Below are 14,690 nucleotides of genomic sequence, written 5' to 3' on the forward strand. Positions count from 1 at the left end.
GTACAGTTGATCCTGGTGAGCCACGTCAAGCTCTTATGCTGAAGGTAAGAGATGGTTTGATGACTGTCAGATAGACACTTAACTGGCAATAAAACAAACTACATATTGCAGGGAAAAGCGTAACAAAACACAAAATTAAAATCAAAGAAAAGTAAGGTGTGTTTATTTGCCACCTGCGGAACAAATGAGGGACAATGGTGTGTAATGTCAGGAGACAGCAGCGTTGAGCTTCTTCAAGGTGTAATTTGGCAACGTTGTCATGTCATCTCACCGTCACTCTCAGCTCAGAACCACCCACTACTCATATCCACCTTCCTTCTCGTCTCATTACAGCAGAAGCATCTTCATCTACAGCATCTCAGCATACGGCAGACAAAAACTAGTTCAGGTGTGGATTAAGACGTGGGTCACATGATTCAGGTGATGATGATGATGGTGGGCGCAAGGAAAATGAAGGGCTGTTTGCGTGTGTCTGTGGGGGAGAGGGGCTATAAACACTATGGTTTGCATAAATAAATGAAGTGTTTCAGAAATAAGTTTCCATCGCTGCACTTCAATGAACAATTTAATATTGTATTGTTTATGTATTTATTCAAAATCTAGCCACTATTATGTTAGGAAATAACTAAAGTTTGAATACATATATGAATGAAAAATAAATATTTAATTTGACTTTTTTCTGGTCATTTTAAATAATTTATTTTGAATAAATTACATATATATGTATCACATATCCTTTTAAATATAATATAATATAATATATGCAAAGTAAATTACATAAGACTACATTAGTAACCTATTGTGAGACAGCAGAGTAAACGGTTGTTTCAACAAAAATAAATATTATGGGTAACATTATTTAATACTGATAAAGATAAGCAAATTGTTAGGAATCATTTTAATTATTATACATTATGACAGATCACAAAAAAAATTATGATGAATGGATTTGTGTGGAACATACAAACATACAAAATGTTTCACTATATACTTACTTTCACTATATACTTCACTTCACATGAATGATTTTTTTGTGGCGAGATATTCTTTAAATAAATACACAGGGGGCCACCTACAAGGTAGTATATATAACATATAATAAAAGCTAAATAACAATGAACTAAAAATATTTTATATTAGTCAGAGAGGTTTTTCTCATTTCAGTCCACTATTTGAATAAATGGTGTTTCACTGATTTACAAATTAATTGAAAACAATATGAACACCATCTGACATTGACATTGTTTCGTGAATTTATTATCTTGACAGTAAAAAAAAAGTACATAGAAATCCAAGTCAAACAATCCTTCATTTTCTGTCAACATCATGAAACACAAAGAAACAGAAAAGACCAAAAATAGTGTTGAATTCCAGCAACATGTTCAACAAACGTTCAGTCCTCATTCAAAACAGTCTGACAGGAGTTGGAGAACAAGAGGGGGATGATGCAATGCAGCACACTGGGGCTCCACAGACATTATTTTTCAACAGTGGACGCACAAAAAAAGTGCCCATTTCACATATTCAGCAGGTGTTGCAGCAGATGAGCGGAATAGCAAAACAGCAGTCCATCTCCTCTCTCTCTCTCTCTGCAGAGTGTGATCTCCTCACTGGTGACACAGTCCATTTCATTTATTAGTCCGTCCACACATCACGCCTTAATCTCACACAGCAAACTTAAAAAACGACAGATTAGACCCAAATCTGACGGATCTCCTGCTCCGATTTTCAACACACTGCAGCAGCGGAATTGTAATCTCTTCGTGCTACTTCTGCGAGATCCCTGGATTATAAATAATCTCAGTTTTATTTGCCGGATGAGGGGACTCCCTCTCTTCCAACACTTCTTCTGGACTTTTATTGTGGCGGAGAGAAAACCAGAAGAATCAATAGCTGAATCTCAGAGCTAGTGACCAGTGCTCTTCTGAGACTGGTGAATGTTACTCAGCGCTGCCAAAAACTGCGCTGCCACAAAACCATGTGGAGGCAAACTTAAATCTGAGTATGAAAGTGTGTTTACTGAAACAAGAGCAGTGTTTTCAGATTGGAGAAGGTCAGTCCAGCTCAACTAGGAATTTGTGCTCGCACAGAAACGTCCAACATAAGCTGTGGGCAGGTTGTTGTACTAAAAAGGCAAAAGTAGACTTCTTGAGTTGCATAACTGTGGGCTGTTATTGGTACTTGAGCGCAGTGTTGCACTTGTGTACCTTGTTGTACGACTACATGGGTACAAAAGTATAACACTACTACAATTTTACAAACATGTCTGCAACTCGTATCTTAGTTATTTTATGGTGACAGAAACGCTTAAGTTCCACATTTGTTTAGTTAAAATCACACTCATGTCCTCTTCTTCATCCATTTCTTCTGGACAAATCCAGTTTTGTTTTGTTTTTTTTACATTAAGACACATATTTGACAAATTACTTTCCACTGTTGCTGAAGTGAGAGCATTTTGTTGTGTGATGCTGTGCTGCTTTACAGCAACCTACAATCTACTTTGGGGACTCACTGATGCTTTTAAGAAGCCAAACTGCTGTTAGCAAAAATGCCCTGTTATTAATGGGAACAGTCAATCTTTTGTTGCGCATTTTGCATGTATTTGAAGACACATTTCCAGAACATGAGTGTTGCAGTATATAATTTTTGCTTCTAAAACTGAATTTCTGAATGAACAATGTTGTGTACATGAACCGACTAGCTCACGTGCGTTACATTTTGACAAAACTCAGTTTTTGCAGTTATATTATTGAACATAAAAAGCAAATGATGCATTAAACATTCACTTTTTTTGCCCCCAAGAATACTATTCTATTCTATTCTAGGTAAAAGTTACACATTTGTGGTAATCTTTTGACTCACTTTTGAGCAAATCTTTTTCTCCAACTGGAGGGTCACGGTTGTGCATGAACATTATCACAACTATAAATCCTCTTGTCCTTCTTTTACGCCTCAAAGATCCACTGTTGTGCGATTCTTCTCCACAAGAAGAAAGAGTGATCTACACACTGCTCCTGGTCCCTCACCACGGCGGTGTGTCACATTTGCCCCAGTGATTCCTTTAGAGATTTGGCTGGCAAGGGTCCAAAAGATAAAGGAAGCCCCCTCTGTCAGACAGGAAGTGCGGGCGATGAAGGACTGGGGGAGGACCAGGGAATCAATCAGGCAGCCGTCTGGCCCCTGTGCACTCAGGAGACACTAACAACCGTCGGGCCCCTCGGGGACTGGACACACAAGTGAGCGCAGCTCCGCACAGACGTCCCACTCTGACGGATGAATTCCAACCCATTAAACAGACAACACCGCCACAGACTCGCAGAATAATCTCTTGGATTAAAATAATATTCATAAAGCAGTCATCCACTTTCACAACTGAGAGAAATGACAGTCACAACAAGGCACCTCGTGTAGGCCTCAAATTCCTACGGGTGAGACCAGCGTCAGAGCGTTTTCTAACAGACAATCAGCCGCTACATTTTAATCAGTCTCAAAATAGTTTTCTCCGTGGTGAAAGAAAAACAAGTGCAAAAAAACGGACTATTTTTTGCAGCACATATGCGTCAGCAAAGAACAGGCGTTAGGAGGATCTTGAGCCCCCTCTACTGGAGAAGCTGCTGGACTTCAAGATTTTATTTAGACACAATTTCAGTTCCAATTGACTTCACGAGGAAGGACTGTGCTTCATTTTCAAGCAATGTTCCACTTAGGTTTCCAGCATCCAGGAAATAGAATATAAATAGATGCACACAAACATCCCATCACTGTGGTTGACCGTGCAAACACGAAAAAAACAAAGCTCTCGTCCCCACCTGGGCCACAAGAGAGACGTTCTCGTGTACGGTTCATATTTTCTCCTGGAAGTACCACTTTTGGCGAGGACTGCTGGAGCAAGGGCGCAGTGCTGGCGCAGGGGTCCCATTGTCGGTGGTGTCTACGGCCTCCACACACTTCTCACTCATCACGTGGAAAAGGGTCCCGTCCTTAACATAAAAATCAATAAAATAAAACAGCGTGTGGGTTGACGGCGTGAATAATTAAGTGTTAGTTATGAATAACAGATGGTAGCATGGACACATAAGAGAGCTCCTGAACGCAGCACGGGGCTGCAATGACCTCAGCAGGGGAACCAATGGAATTGCACTTTTAAATACTTATAATAAGTTATTGATAAATGCCACGTAAAACCATGTTTTCGATTAGTTAAAATCGAATTATAAATTTAGTTTTCACAAAGTCAGTATCAAAACTTCAGTCCACTTCAGTTCTAAATGGTTAAAATTCAATTTTATATCATTTAAAATACATTTTTGAAGAGGAGTTGAGCAATAACTGTATTACAAAATCAACGTAAAAGTAAACGGACTCTCAAGTGAGTCAAACTGATTTTTTTTTTTTTTGTCACAGACACTAACTCCAAGTCGCACAATGAAAAATCTAAAAAACATAATACTGTACTCTTTCACCAATCTACAGTTTCATCTGATATTGAACACTATTAATGAATGGATTTCTGTTCAGCTTCACAGCCATTACCTCTCTGAGGAGAAATTTCTGGTCGGCGAACACAGCTTGCCCTCGTTTCCTGCACGGCTGCACCATCAGGTAAGTGCTGATATTATCACCCACGACGCACCCGGCCGGTTCCCTGGTGTTGTAGCGGATCTCTCCTTCAGAGGAATACTCAAAGAACTGTGGGCGGAGACACAACACCTGTTATCCCCGGCAGAAGGACGGCTCGGAGCCGGTGTCAGGGAAGCTGCTCATGTATATTCATGTGTCCCTCCGAAGAAGAAGAAGGGACAGTGAGAAAGTGAGCAGACAGCGTTCCATCAGTGTGTGTGTGTGAACGAGATCACGGACACACGTGCGCACGCACAAATGTAATAATCAGACTGGGAAGAAATGCAAGTGTGACTGTGGTGCAGCTGGACACAAATGGTCATCTGTTTAATATTATTCTGCCATTTGTCGATAAATCACTCATAAGCAAAGCTTTGTAACTTTGCAACATGAATGTAACTATGACTGAGTCACATTCATGTTTGAGTCAAAGCCACTGTTCAGATATTTTCTGAAATATATTATCTTTGCAACAATCCTATTTCCAATTGCAGTGAAATAATTCTCATGTGAAACACTAGTATAATAAATAAAGTAATGGCAAATGGTGTCAGAGTGTCTGAGCAGAAATAACTTCAAACTACCGTCACGTTCAAAACAACTGGAGCAGACAAAAATAACAACAATATAGAAAGATCATGGAAAAAGTGAAGTGCCGCCCAGTGCAGCCGAAACACCAGCAGCTGTCCGAGGAGCAGATGCTGGTAAACTGTTGGCGGTAAATGTGCAGCACAGATCCTTTTGAGAAGATTCTGGGTGGCAGATGGAACCAGCCAAAATGTTGGAGCTTTTATTGGTGATCGGATCAAGCGTGTACACAGTTGGGCGTTGGCTTGCGTGCTGGACTGATTTTTTTCTATAACTTTTTTGGTTGTGGTAGCATCAGTTTCAAATGATTTAATGTGAATAAAAATGAGCAAAAGACACTAAAAAATAGCAGTTTATTAATATTTTATTTATATAAATCCTATTGTTGGTGAAGGAAAGTCAGTAAATCTTATCATGAATAATACTAAATATATTATAATTATTATTATTATTAGTAGTAGTAGTAGTAGTAGTATTAGTATTAAATTGTGTTGTGTGCCGTGAATAGAAGAAATAAACTCGAACACCCAAAAACAAATAACTTGACAACTATTTTGGACACTTCAGTTTGCCACTACTTTACTACAAACAAATCACTCACTTCAGTTGGACCTAATCTGACAGGTTTCTTATCAGTATTCCAGACGCGGGCGGAGACAACTGTTCTGTGACAGTGAAGTGGCAGCTAGAGTGAGAGAAAAGCTTTACAGAACAGTGGTGAGAGCTGCCATGATGTATGGTTTAGAGCCAGTTGCTCTGACACAAAGAAAGGAAGCAGAGGTGAAAACGCTCAGGTTCTCAGTGACCAAGGAAGGACAAGCTTATGTAAAGGGAGAGGAGGAACACAATCAATGGTGAGAGACATGATGGGTATGGTGAGGGTTGAGCTGTAAGATGGTGGAGGAGGCTGACTTTTCCTGGATGGAAAATTAAGACGGAACATTCATGGTGCATTTACCTGGTTCTGGCCCATGCCGTGACAGGGGTAGATGATCACTCTCTGACCAAACACCATGTGTTCACTCGCAGGGTTGTAGTCGAAACAGTAGTCGACCTTTCCCCTGTTTTTCAGCTGTTTATGACAAAGACTTTTAATGCTTGTTTCTGCCGACACACAAACAGGTAGCGTCGGCTGTCCCTACCATTCCAAACCTGCCGGGCAGATCCTCTGGGATGTGGATCTCGCGGTACACGTTATCCAGATACCACCTGAAGTCTTTACAGCCCAGCTTCTCTCTCAGCGTCCTTCTCTCTGTCACGTCACCGAAGGCCTCCTGTAAACGCGACCCATAGAAATGAATGTGCCAGGGAGGGAGGGGGCAGAGAGGGGCATGGCCACGCACAAGGTGCACGGGGTGGAAGAATAACAGTCCCAACCTGACACACGACGCAACTCATTACAGCTGCAGAATTACTACTGACCTTGTGCTGAAGTCAACCACTGCAAACAGGGTGCAACAGGGGTCAGACTTTGTCCCTGATCATTGAATGCTAACACCGGACTCATAAAACAGAAGTTGAGCGTGGGAGGGTGTCAGAACCCAGGGCTCGCCAGTGCAAACGCTCAATGAGGAAATTAGTGATGAGCCAAGGAGAGGCAGAAGCAGGAAGATGAATGTCGACAACTTTCCCCCAGCAAACATCCAATTAGCTCTCAAATTGATCCATTAGCTGATAGAGTGGTTTCCTAGAATAAGTAAGGTCCACCTTCATAAAAACCATTAGAGCAGCTAAAGGTCAACAGAGAGCCATTACTTAGCACTATTTGACTGATCAATATAGTGATTCATGAAAGGTCACAGGACCTTTAGCAGGGCTGAACAGTGTAGAGTGAGAGCTCAAAGAGACTCAGCAGACTCAAGTGTTCAGATTATGTCTGTTCTGTCTGCCTGTTGAGAAACACAAACAGCAATTTTCAGTTGAAATTAACCAATGACCATCCATTTTAACTTTTTGCCAACAATTTATTTTAATTTCCTGTTTGCTGTAAAACAATGATTTTAGATATGTTAAATGTATAAACAATGATGGGTGGGTTTGCACTTTATTTTAATCCAAGTTTAATAAATGACTTTATTATTGTTCTTAATATTTGTTTCCATAACATGTATGAATATTCCATGGTCACTCTACAATTTTAGAGTGATATTCCCAAATCTTTACCATTAAATTGATGTCAGTGTTTATAGAGAACTTTGCATGTTTTTTATTTTTATTTTGAGATAGAGTTGGAAGTGTAACAGTGTTTTGGTGTTCAGAACAATGAATTTAGATGAAGACCCGTGGCTGCACTCCAAAAAGGAAAAAAATCTCAGTTTATAGAATCTACATCGACCTGTTCAACCTGCTCTCAGTACTGCAGCGCATGGAAGTGTGACAAAGGGCAAGTATCACATTCCTTCACTTTCAAATTCATATTTCTACAGTGCATCTGAGCTAGAGAGGGCGGGAGACACCCTGAACAGGTCATCGGTCAGACAGACAACCGCACACACCTGTGGACTATTCTGATTCATCGGTTAACAACAGTAAAGTTTTTGGCTGCTGGAGGAAAGCAGAGTACTGGAGGAATGCACAAGTTTAGGCAGAAAGGACCGAGCTTGGCGCCAAGCTTAGCCTTATCTCTAGCCAATCTGAGACCAAGTCAGGATCAGAGCATTCCATGACTGTGATAAGACCCGGATTTTACAGAGGTAAGACTTGAACCCAACTGAACACAGAACACATTAGTCTGTTCACCATACTAAAGCCATTAAATAAGGCTCAATATGGGGCACAAAGGCTAAGTGTTGGGCTTCATGAAACGATGCCCTCATTTTCAGCAGCCAGCAGGTGGCGCTATAGGTTTGAAAATGATGTCAGTCTTCATGAACATTTGAAACCAAAGATTTTCCCTGAAGCCTCACTACAACGGTAGCATGAAGGTGTTTTTGTCTCTCTGTTTTTTCATCTTTTGAGAATTTAACACAGATGTTTTTTAATCCCAGCAGCAGTGGTCTTGACTGATCTAGGTAAAAAAAATCTTGAGTTCAGCATGGCAAGTCTTGAGTCCAGTCTTCAGATGGTCGCGAGTGTGAGCGCTAGGCTGTTGTTGAAGAGTTTTTTTTTTTTTTTTTTTAAGAAGCATTCCTTCAGCTACACTGGCTAAGAATACATTTTGGTAACCTGCTACTTGACCTCGCTATTTAGGGCCTGCTTTGATAGCTTGTCAGCTTAAACACAAAATCAGAAATGTATATTTCAACCCAAAAAGCCACCTAAGACTGATGAGAGGTCACTGAAGTTGTGAACGACCTCCAGTGAGTGACACCTAATCTGTGTTTAGAAAGCTTCTCCACTTAACAACACGGCCGACCCGCATGCACACACACACACACACACACACGCATGCACGCACACACACACACGCACACACACACACACACACACACGCGCGCGCGCTGCATCAAGGACAGGCGGGTGACACCGGTTGGCACGGAGTGTTGTGGAAAGCTGGTAATCACACACCGGAATACCGTGACACACTTGTCAACTTGGGTGTCTGCTGCTCATGTATCCAAGGCGTCACTTCATCAGGGGAGTTGTAACACCACAGCAGGATCAGAACGTGTGACGGAAATTTAGCGACATTAATTCAAAGAGCCTGCTTTCCTGCTCCGAGCACCAGTGTGTTGAATGAACCCAGCGTGTTAGGGCGCACTCACCAGGCGAGCGTGTGGGTTCCGGTGATAGTAGAGCTGCTTGTATTCATCCATCCAGACCTCAGCTGCCCTCACGCTGTTTGCCAGAGCTTTGCTACGGGAGTAGGGGGCCTTTTTAGGGAACACGTGACCCACATGAGAGCAGGGATGGATCTCCAGGCTGCCCCCACACTGCCAGATCTAGAGAACCACACCACACCACACAAGCGTGCAGAGTTGTTTAACCACGCAGTCATGATTCAAACAGTCGCACAAAGCCAAGCTGAATTGCCGTGTTGTAGTCCAGTTTACAATAATTGGAACGTTCTTGGAGAGGAAAGAACATTTATCAAGTAGCAGGGATGATATTATGAAGGAAGGAGAGGGTTCAACACTGCCGTGACATTTGAAATAAACCTACCGTTTTTATTTCTTTCTATGAATACTGCAACAAAAATACTTTACATTAAATATCTTGTTGCCATGCAGCAAAAACCTTCTTTCTCCAATAAGTTTTAAGAATTATAACATCCAGAGAACAAACAAAGATTATAAAGAGTACGGTCAGTAAGACGTTTTTTTGTTTGTTTGAAATCTGCAGTAAAGCAAAACTATAACAAAAGTTTGGGGGATTTTTTTTCTTTTTTATTCATTGTACTCATATCCATCCTGGAGTGATGACATGAATAAAAAATCTCACCCTGAAAGAGAATTCCAGATTCTCTCCGCCCCACACTTCCATCCCAGTGTCGTAGGTCCCCAGATAGGTAAAGTACTTCTTTCCGACAGCGAACAGACCTCCGGCCATAGTGGGGGATCTAAACACACATCATTTGTTCCAGCTAAAAAAACTCTGATGCACAAAAGAAACCGGCCATTGCCAACCTGATGACATCAGTGGGTGATCTTCTGCGCTGGCGCTCCGTGTCCGGAACAGGGTGCCAAGTGAACACCAGCCTCCAGTCGAAGCCCCCAATGTTAGGCTCACCAGAATTCCCAAAATACTGGAAGGTGTTCCAGTCTATCACGTCGATAACCGGACACACGACTGCAGATGGCTCCTCCTTGATTCTGGTGTAAGAGTTTTAATATAACATAACCATTGAATTATTTCATCTTGGTGAGACATTTGGTGAGAAGAACTACTGAAGCTGTGTTCATTCTATGTGGGCCTTTTTGATGGACCAGACTTTACCGCCCTAAACTAGAAAACATGACTTTGCCTTCAAACACTGTTCCTGCATGCTACCATCTTAAAGTTTAATAGAAGACCATAAACCAGGTGTGGGCAACTACATTTCCAAACAGGCCACGTTTATAAACCGTGGCAGCTGTGAAGCGCAGACAAGCCACAGAAAAATAGACTTAAAAACTTAACTTAAAACTAAAATAAATTATATCTAATAATATATCTATATTTTTTTTCATTTTGCTATTTCAGGAACAAATGTACACTGTAAATAAAAAATGTTAACAAGTGTAATTATGGCATGATAAAAAAAACAAAAAAATCATTCATCAGTAGATTTGTCACAATATTTCAAGTACAACTACAGCCATCAACGTGCCACAAAGAGCAATAACATGTTGTGTTCACTGTCACTTGAGACCAAAACGTTAACGTGTCAAGTTAAACCCTAAACTTTGCTAAGACAAATTGACACCTGATGCAAAAGTGAGGTGTTTCTTCACCCTGGTGAGAGGAGCTATTGATGAAAACAGCAATGATCACACAGTGATGCCTGGGTTTCGTGAGTAAAATTCTTGTGAAAACACTGCACGTATATCCCTCTAGTGTCACTCACCTGTGAAGCAGAGGCTCCAACCAGCCGTCGTGACACTCACAGTGACAGTCCAGGAAGGTCAACACCTCTCCGGTGGTGATGGATGCCCCCAGTAACCGGGCACGCACCAGCCCCTCCCTTTTGGTGGCTCGGATCAGCCGCACTTTCTTCAAACCCGCAATGTACCTCTCCAGTGGCTCCTTCAGATGATCTTAACATAAATAAATAAGACGCTCCTTAATGTCAAGATACCTTTTGGCAGGGACTTAAAGGGCTGAAACTTAAAGCACACAAACATATATAATTGAAAGATTGAAATACCTGCTTTCATTTGACCCTCACATTGGACGAAATAATATTGAGTGTATATAACACAGTGTTAGGTGTGTGTATTTAACTGGTCTCCACCTTGTGTATTTTTCTCTGTTTGTCTTTTCCAGGATGTTATACTCAAAAGTCAAACACACCAAGGCAGTCATCTGTCACCACCAGGATTTCTCTCCTGTGATGCTCAAATCAAACTGCAAATTCAAGAATACAGCATTTTATTAAATGCTGATTCATGAGTGCAAAAGAAACTATGTGCAATTTAATGCAACTACAACTTTTTTTAGTTAATAAAGGTCATCAATGTTTTAAGGCCACATTTAGTTTCAATGCTTATGCTGTATTGTATTTTTTATTGACATTTACTTTTATTTAGTGCTATGTGTGTGTACTGTATATATCTTAAGGGTGCTGTGTAAAATTTTATTTTCATCAATTTATTTATTTCTATTTATTTTTAGAAATATAATGATGTTTTCGCTCTTCTGAAAAATCATACTAACTAGACTGATGCTTTTTCTCCTACTAACTAAAAACAAAAAAGAGTGGCATTTTGAATGACATTTGTACCGTATGCATGGAAAATGTGTCTTTAAATTTTCACATTCAGGTGAGACAGATTCAGCTTCTAGATGCACAGATAGCTGTCAAGTTCATGAAATGATTCTTTATTATGTTATTTGGAACACTTGAAAATATTATACTCTTTGTGACCCACGCGAAACACAGCGTACCTCGATCGCTGTAGTCGTCCACGAGCACCACCTCCTTCAGCAGGATGTCGGGGGACGTCTCCAGGACACTGTGGACGGTCCGGAGCAGCGTGGACCAAGCTTCGTTGTAGAAGGCGATGACCACGGAGGTGGAGGGAAGAGACCTGTAGTCATATTTGAGCTGCCTGCAGCTGCAACACAGGAATACACTTTTCAATAATATAAGAAGGTACACAGAACCACGACTAACATCTTACATTGAATTAGGCTTTATCACAGAATCACTGCAACCACCTGGCATAAGGTGTGTGGGCCAACCAGTGCGACTGGTAGCAATCTTTTTCTCCTCAGCAAGTGAAGCCATAGTTTTGGATACAACTATTATAGTTGTGAATTATGCGCTGTCATATTATGAATGAGTGAAAGTTCAAACCACTAAATTGGGTGCATTATATGGAATGGGGGAGAACCAGAACAACGCACCGCAGGTTCATATTAGAGGAGGGAACATTGAGAGCCAGAAAGCAAAACTGTAACTCTTCATTCCATTCTAGCATAATACAGCGTTAAATGCGGCCATCAAAGGTGACTGCGCCATTAGAATACACGCAATATTCAGCTTGTCATTGGTGATTTTCACTGGATCACATCAAAAAGCTCAGTTTTTATTTCAAATTCAGGGTTTCGGCTCTATGTAAACGAGCGTGGCCCTTAAATGAAAGGCACCACGACCCTTTTAAAGGTGAAATCTCAGAGGATCAAACGTATTTAAACAAACAGGAAACATCGAAACAAGTGGATAACAAGTAGTGCACCATGGAGGTGGACATTATTATGGTGGTTTACGGTGTGTTTTTAACGGAAGAATCCCGAAAGACACCTCATAATGACTGAAGTCGGCTGGACATATGAAGAGACGGAAAAACGAGTGCCCTTATTGTCACCAATTCAAGTAATTATAAAAACTTTGGCCTCTGCTTCCTTGTTTCTCTATCACCGATATATTGCCGATAAAGAAGCAATACGGGGGAAATCAACACATGAGCCAAAAACATTGATATTTGCACATTCAACATGTTTGAGTATTAAAAGCACATTATAAGGATTTTCGTGGGGTGTCTCCATTTTTCGGTTATGACAGTCTGTGGCTTCCAGGATTAAACAGATACAGATGTATGGAAAGATGTTTGCCTCCATTTTTAAGTCTGATGTCAAACAACAGGGATGGCATTGTAACTAGGCCAGAATTACTAGTTCGGTTATCAGATCTTTTTTCCCGATAAGTCCAAATATACTCAATTTAACGTAACTCTTTTATTGAAGTGTTTTTGTTTTGTTTGTTTTATTACTTCAACATTTATGCCATGAAATAATTTATAATCTACTCTGTGATCTACAATGAAACAGATGTATGGCTGACCATCGCGACCAAAAAGTGTGGGTAAATTTCACACATCAAAGGACATATACCTTTCGCACCACATTTTGAGCAACTAAAATTAAAATATTAAGTTTTTACAACAATTTTCAAACATTTTTATTTATACTCTATGTACAACGCTACAGTCAGACCTGTCGCACACGTCATAAGCCCAGTAGTACCACTGAAGTAGTCCATAGTGATGGGCTGGTGAGGCTTCATGAAATAGCGTCCACAAGACTTTGGGCTTTACTTTTGGGCTTCAAACAACTGTCAGTGAAACATCACATTATGCTTAAGTCAGGAGCACCACCTTCTGAGTTCTGAAATGCAAACACTGTTTCATGAAGCCTCATCCGCCCATCAGGTCAGCTGACTATCAACTATCAGAATGATGAGCTTGTAGGTGTCAGTTGAGCAGTTCACACTTGAACATGTTCATGAAAACATGAGCATAAACTTTTTGAGAGACAAGTTGGGGTCATCAGATGGGATCGGCATTGACAGTCCTCAAGGTCATCAATATCAGCCATCTCTAATTGTGACATAGGCAGGTACTGACCACTGCAAAACAGCAGTAATTTATGTTCATTGTGCTATGGTCGGATGGGTTGAGGTTATAGACTCGCCTTGAATTTTCCTTCCCGGCAAGCAAAACTGAACGGAAAGAAAAGGTACTCACAGTGGATTCCACCGCTCAGGAAGTCTCCGATGGAGTGACACTTTGTCGCTGACATACGTGTTAATCTGGTGCAGTTTGATGCTCTCCTCCTCTTTTCTTTTCTCCTCTTCGTTCAGATTCAGCTTGACAGCTCTCCCCATCTCACCCGGGGCGTTCAAATCCAGCGGTGGCCTCTGGTAAACCGGCTTCTGCAGCTCCTCCTCTCCCAGCTCCGGTTCTCCCGGGGCCTCACGCCGGTACGTGGAGTCCACGTCCGCGGGCCCGTGTCTGGAGAAGATAAGGTAGCCCACCAAAGTGGCTCCGAAGAGCAGAAAGAGAACTTTGGATCGGTTCCTTCGCCCGCAGGCTGCCATGGTGGTGCGTTCAAGTTCGCCACAAAGTTTCTTTCGGCAGTTCATGCAGCTCTGCAGGAAGACTCTCCCACACGGTCGCCGACTTCCGCCGCCATTACAAGCGACTTCCAACCCAGTTCCGTCAAGTTGGTCGCAGGAACCTCCTGCAAGTCAACCGACCGGAGAAAGTGTCTTTCTTCACGGACCTTCAGTCGCGACAGCCCTCCTCTTCCTCCTCCTCCTCCTCCGGCTGCCGCTCCGCTACTTTCCTGAGTTCAACTGCAGCGAAGACGGATTAACACACGGGGATTAATTATCTCCTCAGATTAGTTTACAGGATTTACCTCTCAAATCTCCACCGCAGTGTAAACAAATCCAAAATCAAAACTCTTTCCAGGGGTCAGGAAGCGTGACACTTTGTTTCCAACACCCGATGAAGAAGTGATCTTCGTGAACCAATGGTTGCACAGTACACTGCTGGAGAATAGAAAAATAAGTTGTTGGACTAATGTTTTTTTTTTTTTTTTTGTCCAGTTTTGTTTTT

At 41.5% G+C, this 14,690-nt stretch overlaps 1 protein-coding gene across 1 annotated transcript; it reads right to left on the reverse strand.

Annotated features, from left to right (window-relative positions):
* Positions 1 to 915: 915 nt before the first annotated feature.
* Positions 916 to 14,643, reverse strand: galnt12 (UDP-N-acetyl-alpha-D-galactosamine:polypeptide N-acetylgalactosaminyltransferase 12). The gene is made up of 11 exons (XM_053863676.1): positions 14,491 to 14,643; positions 13,815 to 14,425; positions 11,734 to 11,903; positions 10,694 to 10,883; positions 9,774 to 9,959; positions 9,589 to 9,706; positions 8,913 to 9,089; positions 6,351 to 6,482; positions 6,167 to 6,280; positions 4,534 to 4,689; positions 916 to 3,980 (listed from the first exon to the last, which is right to left on the reverse strand). The coding sequence occupies exons 2-11, from the start codon at positions 14,210 to 14,212 to the stop codon at positions 3,843 to 3,845; spliced, it is 1,779 nt and encodes a 592-aa protein (XP_053719651.1). The 5' UTR covers positions 14,213 to 14,425; positions 14,491 to 14,643; the 3' UTR covers positions 916 to 3,842.
* Positions 14,644 to 14,690: the final 47 nt, after the last annotated feature.

The sequence above is a fragment of the Synchiropus splendidus genome, chromosome 4, assembly GCF_027744825.2.
Source record: "Synchiropus splendidus isolate RoL2022-P1 chromosome 4, RoL_Sspl_1.0, whole genome shotgun sequence".
Taxonomy (NCBI): domain Eukaryota; kingdom Metazoa; phylum Chordata; class Actinopteri; order Syngnathiformes; family Callionymidae; genus Synchiropus; species Synchiropus splendidus.